The sequence below is a fragment of the Pleurodeles waltl genome, chromosome 1_1, assembly GCF_031143425.1.
Source record: "Pleurodeles waltl isolate 20211129_DDA chromosome 1_1, aPleWal1.hap1.20221129, whole genome shotgun sequence".
Taxonomy (NCBI): Eukaryota; Metazoa; Chordata; class Amphibia; order Caudata; family Salamandridae; genus Pleurodeles; species Pleurodeles waltl.
Window position 1 is genome coordinate 302,187,915 of NC_090436.1, and position 14,741 is coordinate 302,202,655.

The following is a 14,741-nucleotide window of genomic DNA, read 5'->3' on the forward strand; positions in this document are numbered from 1 at the left end:
TTTTGGTTTGTGTGTATATTTTGTGTATTTTACTTACCTCCTAAGGGAGTATATCCTCTGAGATATTTCTGTGGCACATTGTCACTAAAAGAAAGTACCTTTTATTTTTAGTAACTCTGAGTATCGTGATTCTTATGATATAATGCTATATAAGTGGTATAATAGGAGCTTTGCATGTCTCCTAGTTCAGCCTAAGCTGCTCTGCTATAGCTACCTTCTATCAGCCTAAGCTGCTAGAACACTACTAATAAGGGATATCTGGACCTGGCACAAGGTGTAAGTACCATCAGGTACCCACTATAAGTCAGGCCAGCCTCCTACAAGGACCACACAAGGTGTTTCTTTAGTGACTGCGCTCTGGTTATGACTCGAAGTCATGCAACATGTGTACCTTCATGCACCCAGAGGTGATGTGGAACTGAGAGACAAAGCTCCTCATCGTTAAACACAAGAGGCTTGGATTGAAGCTCAAGTCATGGACTCGGTTGTCTTTTAGTACCTTAGGGTTCGTGCTCTGATTTGAAGAGCATATCCCGATGTCATCATCCAAACTAAGACACCAGAGGCAGTTTTTGTGCAGGTCGATGCAGTTTTCGTGTGGGTCCGTGACCAAATTGTGTCCTCCACACTCCCGACAGGGTGTGAAGCCCAACTTCATCACTGGAGATATTGTCGCACAAACAGAACTTTGACAGTGAAATTCCCTCAAAACAGTGTAACCACACGGAGCGGTAGAAAAACCGTTAGTGTTGAAGGTGTGTAAAAAAAGGGAACTGAAAAGGTGAGGAATCCACAAGTAGATACAGTATCCACCAGAAAAGGGTTTATGGAAGATAAGTAACTTTTTCTTCTTGTGCACTTGCCTGGCGTTAGGTCCATAAATGCTGTAAGTTTACTGGGTGGATACATACATTCTCTGTGGGACATGGCAACAAGATTTTGTCAGTGGTTCTTAAGTACTTAAGTGCTTTGAGTGCTTCTCTCCTCAGACAATACATAATGGGCAAGATGCATTAAAGTACACGATCCATCCGAATTTGGATAGAACCGATTGTATTTGCAGGGTGTTGTGCTCAGGAAGCATGTCTGAAGCAGGTTGCAAAATGCAGGCATCACTAATGGATATGCCCTTCAATGGACTTAGACTCTTTTTGGGGGGAGCCAGCATCCGCGTTGAAATGATTAAGACAGCTGAGCCACTCCACTCTCTCTAGGGCTATTGACATCAGCAAAACAATTTCCCTCATCAATTTGGGAAGCTCAGCGGTTATTTCAGGGGACTATCCTGTAAACAGCATCAGCTGCCCTAACCAGAAGTCCAGCAGACATTCCAGTCCTTTTGGGGCCACAGACAAAGCACTGCAGGTACCTCTCAGCCGTTATGTTTCCTTTGCTACAGCAGCAGCCAGGCCCCTTTAGTTTATTCTCCACATCTTATGCCGGACCACAGGGGCTGGGGATACAGCATTTTCTCCCTGGCTTAGAATTCCTTCACATTGGACAGATGAGTCTTACGGGTTCATTCAAAATGGCCATGCCCTGTATTTCCCCTTTGCCTCTTCTTCCTCCCATATCTAATTGTGTTTTGGAGAAGCACTTGAACATCCTTTTGCAGGTGGTAAATCTTTTACTCTCCAAGGGTGCCATCAGATATTTACTGCACTCTGGGAATAGCAAGGGATGCTATTCATGCTACTTTTTTGTCCTAAAAGAGATTGTGTCTCTGTTGTATCCTAGACATGCAACCCTTGAAGTCTTTTCTGCGGGAGGACAAATGCAAAGTGCTCACACCGGCTTTAGATCCTGTCTGCCCTACCCCCAGAGGACTGGATTGTGTGCAGGAAGCATATTCTCATACCTGTCCTGCAGACACATAAATAAACCGGTAGTATTTGTTGTTCAAGGTGGGCCTGGAACTCTTTAAATTTGCAATTTCAATTTGCTGTGCTCATCATAGTGATGTTGGTGCTTAAGACCCATTATTGGACCACCACACCACATTACACCACAGCATATCATGCTCTCATACAGAGAGCAGAAGCTCACCTTCGAGGAAGTGTCTTGGCACCCATTGCCTAAACAATGCAAGTTCACATAACCCCTACCTAGCACACCGAAGCAGGCACTACCTCTTCGCCTTTGCCTCTACACCCTTCATTAGCATGGTTGCACACACAAGCACCTTGGCCACTCTTCACACTACCCAGAGTCTTCAGAGGGGTCTCAGGACTCCTTCTCGGACCTATAATCTTTACGGAGAAGGAAAGCCATATGATCAGCCCAAAGGGGATGGTTGTTAATCCAAGGGAAGACTACAGTGCCATTACCCCCGAGTATCATGGCATAGAGCCAAATCATTGCCACCAGACAACACCAGAGCATATCATGCTCTCATACAGAGAGCAGCAGCTCGCCTTCACACTGTTGCATTGCATGTTGTTGAGGAGGATTTTTTTTTTTTTTTAGTTGAGAGCCTCTAAGACTGAACATAGTGTTATTAAGTTGTACTGATGTTAGACTCTGCTCTTGACATCCTGGGAGTGCTCGGTATTGAAAAGAAATATCTGCCCGCTCCCTTTAGATCATGGTACGGGGGTTTCTAGACAATGTGGCGGTTCTTACTGCCAGAAAGGGGGCATCAGCACATGCAATAGTGGCCCCCATCCTAAATAAGCAGAGTAAGTGAAGGGAAGCTGCAGGGAAGTGAGTCACAGTAGGTGCTGCCATGCAGTGGTGCTTTTGAAACTCTGGTGTTAGTATCATGCTATGATAGATTATTTTGGGAGCAGATGGAGGCACTGATGCAGCATCTCCCAGAGTTCTACAGGAAGTTGGGGTGAAGAGTTTGTTGCAGAGGTATGAAGTATTCTCCAGTGCCGAAATCTGCTGCTGTAGGAAGCTGGCCTGGTGTGTGGTGAGCACCTATGGTGTTATCACCTTATACCAGGTCCAGGTTTCCTTTGTTAGTGAGATGTGCACGGTGTCTAGGAAGCCAGGGCTCTCCAGAGGTAGCTGTGGATGAGCAGCCAATGCTTATTTAGGAGACATGCAAAGCTTATGCAGTACCACTAGTCACACAGCACTTGCACACATGAAAGAACCACAGTGTTACAAAAATAAAGGTACTTTATTGTGGTAACACAAATACTAAAATACTATATAGGCAATACTCCACTATTAGGTGAGTAACACACTATTATATACACATTAGAAGTCAGTGATTAGCATAGAAAGCAATAGTAACCCATATAACATTAGAAAATAGTGCAGGCCCTAGGGGGAGACCAAATCATATACTAAGTAAGTGGAATGTGAAAGGCAGAAGCCCCCTCCCCCCCAGGAAGTGCAATCTGTAGAGGGGAGCCGGAGGAGCTAGGAACCCCAAAAGGTAAGTACCAGGGTGCCAGTGGTCACTCCCCTTTCCATTGTCCAGTTTTGTGCCAGAAGAGGCACAAAACTGATGCAAACCGGTTTATGCAAGGAAGGCACCAAATGTGCCCTTCAAAGCATAACGGTTACCCCTCCCAAGCCACTTAACTCCCGGTTCCAAAGGGAGAGGTTGTTCCCTCCCTCTCCCAAAGGAAATCCTTTGCTCTACCTTCCTCTGATTGAGCTGGCTAAGCAGCAGGAGGACAGAAACCTGTCTATGGGGTGGCAGCAGCGCAAGCAGCCTGGAAAACTCTACAAGACTGGTAGGAGCAATGCTGGGGATCCTCTAAGGAGCCCCCATAGTGCATGGAATCACATAATACAACGAATACTGGCAGCAAAATTGGGGTATGATTCTGACATGTTTTATACCAAACATGCCCAGGTTCGTGGTTATATTTATGTAGACACAGGAGTGACCTTTGTCCAGTACACGGGTAAAATGGCTTCCCTGCACTTACGAAGTCCAGGAAAATGGAGCTGGAGTTCATAGGGGCACCTCTGCTCATTCAGGGGTGCACTCACAAACGGGTACTTCCACTCTGCCCTCTGGGTTAGGAGTGCCTGCCATAGGGGTGACTTACAGTGACCTGGTGCAGTGACCTGTAGTGAAACCGGGTACATGCACCCAGTTCACGCAGACTGCAATGCCATGCCTGCTGAATCCTTTGCATGGGCTCCCTAGGGGTGGCAGAATAACTGCTGCAGCCCATAGGGATCCCCTGGAACCCCAGTGCCCTGGGTACCTAGGTACCATATACTATGGACTCAGGAAGGGGGGGGGGCAGTATGCCACTTGTGGGGTGTGCTAAGTCCTAAGCAACTAAATTTTAGAGGGAGAGAGCACAGTCACTGGGGTCCTGGTTAGTAGGATCCCAGTGAACACAGTCCAAACACATTGACGGCAGGCAAAAAGTGGAGGTAACCATGCCAAAAAGAGGGTACTTTCCTACGGCTGCGCCCTAGAAGCCACAGACACTGCCTCACGTAGTGTCAATCCTAGTGTCCTGTTTCATAGCATGCTTGGTTCCAACTGCCACATCCATTGAGCCCTACAAATAAGCCACTCCATGTGCACTTTTTGCTGATTACTCCCATGAGGGACAGCAAAGACTACCTACCCAAGGCACTCAGCCACAAACTCACCAGCGGCATCAGTTCTTTCATGACCCTCAAAATGAGATATTCCATTGGCAACTATAGAGGCAACAAAGCTTGTGGCAGGGGTAAAGGTGGTTCCAGAAATGGAGCATCCAACCCTAAGCACTGACTCTCCCAAGCTCTCCCATCCTCCCAATATCATACATCCTGTCGGAGGAGGGGGAATAAGGGATTTTCACCCACAGTGGGCAAAATCACCTCAGACTAATAGGTGCCTGCTGTTCTCCAGCAGTGCTACTGCATCAAATTTAACCACCACCCAAAATACCATTGCCGTGTTATTCAGCTAGCAGCCCACCTTGCCCTTCTCGAAGAGTAAGTTCAAACGCTCCTTCGAAAGAGCACTCTATAGCCGGTACCCCTACAGCAGTGTGGCAAAGGAACATTTTCCATATACTTCCTCACCCCAAAATGGATCGAACCCTGTGGTCCATCCTCAACCTCTTATCAATCAGTTCATCCTATCGGGCCACTTTCCTACAACCACCTTAAAAAACAAGAATATTTTATGACTGCATTAGACCTCAAGAATGCCTAATTCCACATCCTCATCCACCCAGCCCATCACCTCCAATTATCTCCTGTTCATTTTAAGTGGGCAGCACTACCAGTTCATAGTACTACCCTTCAAAGTAAGACCGCCTCTAAGGTCTTGACTAATGTCTTGCTGCTATATCGTCCCACATCAGATGAGAGCCCTTCTATGTCTTCCCTTTTTTGGACTGGCTGATCAAGAGCAGCTTCAGAAAGCAATGCGTGGTACACACTCAAACAGTGGTCAGTCTTTGCACTCCTTAGGATTCACAATAAATGCCAAGGAATTCCATACACAACCTCAGCAGGTTCAACCATTTGTAGGATCAGCCCTAAGCCCTGTCACGGGGAAGGGTTATTGCACCCATTAGAGGGTGATCTCTTTCCAACAACTTCTGCCTCTCTTTCAGTCTCATGACAATGTTGGACACAGTGCCAATATGCATAGAAATAGTCCCACAAGCTAGATTATACATGCGCCCCACCACATCAATGCCTTCCCCATTAATGGTCCCAAGTGGAGGGTCAATTGGAGGATCTAGTGTTGATAAAGGCTTGCGTCCCCAGGGCTCTCTACCTTGGTGGAAAATCAGTAGCTTTTTATTAGGCAGGCAGTTTTTGGACCCTCTTCCTAAAGTGACCATTCCCCCAGACACATCACTCATAGGGTAGGGAGCACATCTGGGAGATTTAACTGTGCAAGGTACATGTATTCTCTCTTCAGCAGAGGAGGCATATCAACTACTTGGAGCTACTAGCCATTCCCCGAGAGCACAAAACCTTTTTATACTGTAGTCGAGGGCAAGGTAGTCTTCATACAAACAACATGACTGTAATATATTACATACAAACAAGGGGTGCATACACTCCTGCTGTCAACTCTGGCACAGCATATTTGACACTGGACAACTTTGTCACAACGTAGAGCTACTGTTAGAACACCTTCTTTTCCAGTGGTAGAAAGCAACTTTGTGGACCTGCGAAACTGGATGTTTCAACAAGTCCACAAGTGGATACTCCATCCTCAAGTCTCTCAGCAGTACTTTGCATGTGGGGGAGCCTAACAATCAACTTGCTCGACACTCGCAAAAAAAGCAAAATGCCCAATCTTTGTTTCCAGGTGCCCTCACCCACAGTCCATCGCCAATGATATTTTTGATAGCTATAAATTCCTTGCACAATATTAGTGAGTTACAGGTGCTCGATGTTCAAGAACCATTATTTCAGTTATATACAGACATAATGATCCTTCGTAATAATCCAAAGTTCATACCTAAGATAGTTTCTCATTTCCATTTGAATCAGACTATTGAACTGGCCGTCTTCAGTTGCAGACGGGCTTTGCACATAATAAACGTGTACTCATGTATTGTGATGATGGGACGAAGTCTGTTTGTGCTACTATCTACTCTTTGTTTCTAATGCTAAGCCGTACAAGGATCAGACAGATTATAAAGCCAGTATTGCAAGATGTATTGTAAGGTGCATCCAGGCTTGATGTGTTAAAGCTAATGACGTGCTCTCAGTACCACCTTGGGCATACTGTACATGTAAGAAGGGGCCTATAAGGGCATTCTTGAGTAACCATCCCCTTAGCCAATACGTAAGGTAGCAACATGGTCAACACCACACACAGTCACAAAGACACACAGACACCCACCAAAACTGTGTGGACGTATCCGTGCACCATCAAGCTGTAGTTAGCCAAACAGTCTTAAGAATGCTGAAATGATCTACACGCTAGCCACTGCTTATAGTTGATGGTTGATGCAAAGGATCTATATTTTATACCCACAAATACTACGAACGGAACATGTTCCTTACTGTGTAACCATTCGTTTATAGCGTGGAGTGCTGTAGATTCACATGCACCTGCTCTCCTCTTGGAAGTGGACACTAATTGCACATTTAATTTCACTACCTACAATACATAGGACACATCCACTTTCTAATATGTTCAACGTCATTTCCAACTTTCCCTCACTTTGCGGAACACAATTTAAGGATATAATTGGTGCCCATATACATCGTGGACAAGAAAGGAGTCCCTCCTGTGACTCAAAGCTTCTTCAAAGTAAAACAACTTAAAATGTTCAGGCCCAACACTAGATGGCAGGATTATGCAAAGTATGTGAATCTGCAGCACTACTCCCTGCTAACATATGCTTGCAGAGTACATAACATATTCCTATATGCAGCAGTTCATGCAAGCATTGAGCATCTTTCTCAGTACCCCTAATTTTGCCAGATCTGAAAACAGGAGCACACAAACTTAAGTGAGAGAGAGCTAGATAATTGCTAGGATCCCCAAATGTCAAGCAAGCAGTAGGTAACTGTTGTGTTTAATTAGTGAGCATGCAAGAGAACGCATAAGCAACTAAAGAAATGGTTTAAAGGGATGATACAAAGTGGAACATGTCTAAGCTATATTGTAAGTTATTTGAGAAGAACCTTTCCTGGAAAGTAAGTAGACAAGCCTACATCATTAAACATATAACACTTTTGTGTAGATAATATCCCATACCATTTTTTTCCTGACAGGGAGATTTCAGGGAAGATAACTTCAACACTGCAATGCAGGTTTTAAGAGATACAGGCGAGTCCTCTAAAGGGGACCAAAAGGGACGGAAAGGGGGGACAAAAGGTAAGAGTAGAGCTATATTTACAATATGCCCATGCATAAATTCCAAAGTGTAATGTAGACCTTTTTTACCTTCTTTGACTCAGTTTGCTAATATGTGTGGATTTTTGTATGTTTGATCTGCAGTTACATTTTTTTGTCCGACCCAGTGTGATATAATTGGAATAGCTTCATGATTATGTGCGTGTTGACGTCCGTGCATCTTGATTCTCAGAACATAGGTGTAGTTCAGTGCATTTGCTTTCTGTTTCTATTCAGTTCATCTACAAGTCACCTTTATTACGTCCTATGGGTATATGTTTTTCCTAATTAGTGTGCTGCCACGTTGGCTGTTTTTAATGTGTGCTTAAGTACTGGTAACCCTTCCCTCTGTTAATGAAATAATCACTGCAAAGTCCTGATTTGTCTGATTCATACATTTTTTTTCCAAGTTAGCAATTTGCTGTTATACAAAATTTGACCTAGAAATTATTGCATGCTACTATATATCACCACTGTGATATATGAGCAAGTGCTTGAATCCTTGACTGCTAAATGTGGTGAATCCATTGCTTTATTTTTTTATTATTATTTTTTTAGGGGGGTGGCAGTGGTTTGTTTTGGACTATTTCTACAAGGCTTTTTTTTTTTTAAAGAGATTAAAGAAATAACATGTTGCTTTTTGGGAATGTAAAACTCACACAGATCAATATGAAGAAAATAACTGATTAGGCTCTGAGTGAATGTTGGCAACAGGGTTTAGGTTTAGTTGCTCTTGAATGACGACTTGTAAGTTGAAAACTAGATATCCCCTTACTCCAAGTTTACTGAAAATCTGAAATCATGGAACTGTATCTCCAGCACTCTAAAGAAGTGGTTGTCTAACGTTTCCATGCCAAACCCATCCTGGGGAGAGAATGGCAGAGGGTGTATATTATCCATCATCTTTTTATGAAAGTTGATGTTCACCATTTTTTTATTCTCTTAACATAAACCTAATTAGCATTTGAGACACTAATACTTTTGTCAGTATTAAAAACTCATGTTGACATGTACAACATAGTTATTATTTTTAGCAGTTTATTTCTATAAGGATCCACTGCTTGCTTCTTGCTGATAATGGACACAGTCTTAGACCTCATCCATCGGAGTCTGGGGTACCATTTTGAAAATGATGTGAAAACAACTTGTTACCAGGCCGGATCAAGAAGCGTTTAGTAATTTTCAGTGCCATGACTCGGGATAGTGAGCATAATCCTGCTGAACATCAATTTTTTTTTTGATTATTTAAAAGATTAAATTCACTGGTACATTGTCAAGAAAGCGTAACTTCCCAGGCAGCAAACAGTTGATGCTGTGCTTTTAAAAAATATAACATCCATCTCAGCACTAGTATTGTCATACTTGTGGCTTTGTGTACAATTACTTGAATATAATTTGCTTCTGTACCATAAAAAATGTAATCTTTTGTAAACAGAAAACAACAGACACGTATGTTGGAACAAACTGAAAATGTAGAAAGCAGAAGGTGCTTATTAAAGTGGTGGAAGCAGTGCATTATTTCAAAACTACAGGCAAGTTGAAGTCAGGGCAAAAGTCTAAGTTGGAGGCTATATCAAAGTGGAGAAGGCATTCAACACTTACGGAGACTACTTCAAGCAGACTTTTTCAGAGTGCTGCATGTACTAGATTTGGACTTTTAAATAACATAACTTTGTGAGCAGTTTGATTTTTGGTAATTCTGCTTCTGGCTCCCCACCTCCAGATTCCACCACCCCACTACCCCCACCCCTGCAGAACAGCTTAGTCTTCTGCTTTGTCTGCTTTTCCTGTGGCTTATGTTCCACAGACTGCATCACCTCTTCCGCTTTCTTGTACTGCATTACACATGGAGTTGTAGAATTTATCATAACAGATCCAGGCCTCATAACTCCTGATCTAGGTATTCACATTTTCACTCATCTCCTTAGTGCTGTAAACCTATACTTCATTCAAGAATGTGGGAACTTTTACAGGAGTTTCTTGACAGTCGGGTTACTGGGCTCAGATTGTGTCAACCACAGCTATTTATCACTGCTGTCCAGAGACCTCATCCTACTTTTGCACCCACAAATTATCATGAACTACATCCTTTTTAGCTCTTGATTGTGGGGGCTTGAATCTTCCTCAGGGCCATTCTCTAAACCCACATCCCAAAAAAGCAGGAGCCCACTACAGATTGAGTGGTTCCTGTTGAAGTTCACATCACTTAGCACTTGAAGCCTTTCTTGTAAGTCTGACTGTATCTGAAGGTGTGTTCGAATTTGGCATTTTTCTGTTCTTAAAATTGTAATTTTCCTGCTGGCGGATTCCCAAGCATCCTCAGGAAAGGTAGTGATTCGGCCACTGGTGAGTAGTCAACTCCAGGCTGCCAGTTCTACTTGCGGCTTCTTGATGTGATTCTCACACCCTGTTGCAGTAGTGGTGTCACATTGCTGAGCTCAGTTCACAGCCTTGGCGTCTTCATCCATTGACAGCTTCAGTGCCCCTCCGGCCCAGTCAGCCAGATTTCTCCATCTAAGTTAGTTACAGGCAGCCCTCCTGGCAGACTAGTTAACTCTTTACATTGTTACTGGTTCCGAACCTGGCAAGGGATGTTGATGAGCACCCCAACTCTGAAGGGCAAAGGAATTCTCAAGTCACAACTAGAGAGGAACCCTAGCTCCTGATCAGGAAATCTTGGCACTCTGACTGGAACTTTCTCCTATCTTTATTTTCAAGTTGCAGATTGTTTATGTATTCCGTCCGTTCTGTGACTGGTATTGGGCAGTTCTGCTCTTTTGTGATTTGACAGAAATCTGGTCCACTTTCACAAAAGGAACAAGAAAAATAGTAGAAAAACCCAACACTACCTAAATGGCATGCTACTAGATAATGAACACAGCATAGTTGTTTGAAAACTACCCTCACCCACTATTTGTGGCATACTTCATCATTAGGCATCTGCTAACACATCCCTACGTGTACCCTCGTTGGATTGGAGCACTAGGGGCAGGGAACACAAAACAATACACAACAAACAAAAAACAAACGGGGATCTAGACTAGCTCATGGGTATACACCCCTTGTTGATTAAGGGACCCCATGGATAGGGTTAAAAATAGTTATCTGGTGGTGATATTTAGGGCACAATTACCCATTCACCACAGCCTCTGTTATCCATTCGACATGTTTCGGCTGTTTCCATTCCCCGTAAGGGTCAGTCAGCCTTCATCAGGACCTTTCGATTCCCCCATTCCTTTTTATCCCCTACCTTCGATTAATCAGGACTTCTAACAATATGCATATCCGGGCACACTCAACCCTTGTTCGTATACACACTCTGGATTATCTACAACGAAAAGGGTAGAGATACAAACATGACACACATAGTCCTTTTTCACGGATGAGAATTCCTCAGATCCATTTCCTCTTTCTCCCAACAGTCATACATATTTAAAGGCCGATGCGTACATTGGCTCCCCCGTTACTCAGTGTTGTCTCCTTCACATATTAAAAATATATATATTGTTGTGAGACATCCTATCACCTTGTAGTGACTCCACCAAAGCCGTAAATTTCATCTTTTCTCGCACTTACTGAGATTGCATTAAATCGCTCTTAAACTGGAGCCCAATGAGAGCCACCTCCCTGTAGTCAAACACTAGGTAAAACAAATAGTATGTTTTGATAAGGAGCTCTCAGTGTAGCAGAATGTTAAAATAGAGTTCCTTCATAGTCTGTAATCACGTGTTCTCACCTCTTTTATCTTTTACCTATTTTAGGGGTTCTTTAGTCATCGCGCGAATAAATGAGTATGTTTTATTAAGTTCGGCGGTGCTCTTAATCATCCCCCTTTCCTCTCCCATTGAAACGCTCAACCCGTTTACTCCTCACCTCGTACAGGGACAAGTTCTTCCTCTCATGCCACCTCTGGCTCCGTGTAGGACGCCGAGCAGAGCCCTACCTTCAGCTGATATTCCTCCTGCTCTGGATCATGTCATTTCGTTTACGTGATCCATGTCGTACAACTTGATTCCCTCATCCTTCACACAATGTCCCCATTTGGTGGCCGTCTTGAACGTATACAGGGAGTGCAGAATTATTAGGCAAATGAGTATTTTGACCACATCATCCTCTTTATGCATGTTGTCTTACTCCAAGCTGTATAGGCTCGAAAGCCTACTACCAATTAAGCATATTAGGTGATGTGCATCTCTGTAATGAGAAGGGGTGTGGTCTAATGACATCAACACCCTATATCAGGTGTGCATAATTATTAGGCAACTTCCTTTCCTTTGGCAAAATGGGTCAAAAGAAGGACTTGACAGGCTCAGAAAAGTCAAAAATAGAGAGATATCTTGCAGAGGGATGCAGCACTCTTAAAATTGCAAAGCTTCTGAAGCGTGATCATCGAACAATCAAGCGTTTCATTCAAAATAGTCAACAGGGTCGCAAGAAGCGTGTGGAAAAACCAAGGCGCAAAATAACTGCCCATGAACTGAGAAAAGTCAAGCGTGCAGCTGCCACGATGCCACTTGCCACCAGTTTGGCCATATTTCAGAGCTGCAACATCACTGGAGTGCCCAAAAGCACAAGGTGTGCAATACTCAGAGACATGGCCAAGGTAAGAAAGGCTGAAAGACGACCACCACTGAACAAGACACACAAGCTGAAACGTCAAGACTGGGCCAAGAAATATCTCAAGACTGATTTTTCTAAGGTTTTATGGACTGATGAAATGAGAGTGAGTCTTGATGGGCCAGATGGATGGGCCTGTGGCTGGATTGGTAAAGGGCAGAGAGCTCCAGTCCGACTCAGACGCCAGCAAGGTGGAGGTGGAGTACTGGTTTGGGCTGGTATCATCAAAGATGAGCTTGTGGGGCCTTTTCGTGTTGAGGATGGAGTCAAGCTCAACTCCCAGTCCTACTGCCAGTTCCTGGAAGACACCTTCTTCAAGCAGTGGTACAGGAAGAAGTCTGCATCCTTCAAGAAAAACATGATTTTCATGCAGGACAATGCTCCATCACACGCGTCCAAGTACTCCACACTTGCTTTAACTTTTACCCCAACTGCCATTACAGTTTGGCATAGATGGACCCCCACAGTATGTGCAGTATGTGCAAATCGTGTCACCTAAAGGACCACAGCACAAAGGACTGCGAGACTTGCACAAAATTCATCTTGAAGACAAGACTGACACTGTGACTGGCGCACCGCACCATGGCTGACTCCAGGATGAACCAGGAGGCTCTCAAGGACCTAGGCATTTCCAGTGAGAGTGAAGAGAGGAACGGTAAGGAGGCAGAGCCAGCAGAGGGCCCAGAGTCAGAGATGGAAGAGGACGCCATCTTCGTCAAAAGGATCAAGTCTGTGAGGAGAGCGGTGAGAGGCGCAGATGAGATCGAATGACATTAGGTAACCTAGGAGCTGAAAGGCACAGACTCCTGATCCGTGAAAGCCATGTCCGTGCAGAAGCAATTGATGATCGAAGGTTGGCACAAAAATAATGAGTCTTTGAAATAACACTAGATGCCAATTGCCTTGAAGAGATGAAGGAGGAGGACAGAGAGCCAGAGCTCAAAGAACTGGCAACCTCAAAGAGGACGGCTCCTTCGACCACTGAAGCAGAATGATCGCTCAAGGTCTAGGCGAAGAAACATCTGCTGGAAGCTGAAGTGAAAGCTCTCTGTCAGCAAAAGGAGGAGTTTGACTACTCAGAAAGGTTTCCTCATCCTTCCGAGTCCCTGTGATTCAAGAGAAATGATGGGCGACCAACGAGACATCAAGGCACCCTCCACACCTGAGCTGCATGAAGTGGAGCAGGAGGAACTCTTTGACTAAGAAGAGAATGAATGCCCTGTGTTTGAAGTCTAGTGGCAATCTCTCAACACCAAATCTCTGACAATGGTGTCTGCAACTACCCATTGAGGCCCTCTCCTCTGGACGACCTGTCCATGTACAGTGAATTCATCAAGGGGGCGGGGGACACGTAAGGATTCCAGCTCAAGGAAAAGGGGTAGGACTCACGTTTCCTCTTCGAAACACTAATGCCATCCCAGAAGGCAAAACTTTTCCTGCCTATATTTGAGCATCATGGACCCAGGTAAAGAGGCTTTTGGGGAGCCAGCCACAGCAAGGACTGTTACCCAGTACATCAAGGGAAATGTACCTGCGAACTTCATTATAGTGGCAACAGCCAGGAAGAGGAACGATGTGCCCACATCTATCAGGCCACAACCAGAAAAGGAGAGCAAGAGAATGGACCTGGTGGGAAGAGATGGACAATTAAGCAGCTACAAAATGGAGCATTGCAAAGTCGAATGCACTTAACTGTTACTGCCACCAACAACTGGAGGAGATGGAGGATCTCATGCAACACCTCCCGGAAGAGTTTTAAAAGAGAGCTTACGCAGTAATCCAAATGGCAAGAACCGTGCTAACTCCTGCGCGATTCAGCATTGGATACATTGGACACTGCCAGCAGACAAATGTGTGTGGGTAACACTCCTAGAAGGCATAAATGGCTAAGAATGTTTGGTTTCAAGACAGTTGCAGGCATATATAATCAACATGCCTGTCACGGGGAAGCTCTTTTTTGGGACCGCTGTGGATGAGGTACTAAATCAAATAAAGGAGGATAAGGAGACTGTCAAAGCAACGAGGGCATTGTAGTTCAGGCAATCCTTCATGAAAAGAGGAATGCCCATCAGGCAACCAGCAGGCAGGTGAGACTTCCCACCAGCCTCAAAATAACAAGAGCACGGCTTCAGCCAGAAAGTTGCTCATCAGCCCTCACAACAACAGTGGTAACACGCGGCAAGACAGCCCTTTCGTGAGAAACTGAGATGAAGAGGCCACCTCATAAGAGGGCAATGGAGCAAGCCAACAAGTGGCTTTGTCCAAAACCCTGCCACATTACACCAGTGTAGGAGAGGTGGGTGAATATGAGGATTCCTCCAGAAGTGGAGATCAGTCA

At 44.5% G+C, this 14,741-nt stretch overlaps 1 protein-coding gene across 2 annotated transcripts in view; it reads left to right on the forward strand.

The window, feature by feature from the left end:
- MTREX (Mtr4 exosome RNA helicase) overlaps positions 1-14,741 on the forward strand; it is a 629,876-nt gene that overhangs the window by 163,118 nt on the left and 452,017 nt on the right. For both annotated transcript variants that reach the window (XM_069222101.1, XM_069222093.1), the window contains exon 10: positions 7,666-7,768. In XM_069222101.1, the coding sequence (XP_069078202.1) occupies positions 7,666-7,768 (103 nt within the window). The remainder of the gene's footprint in view (positions 1-7,665; positions 7,769-14,741) is intronic.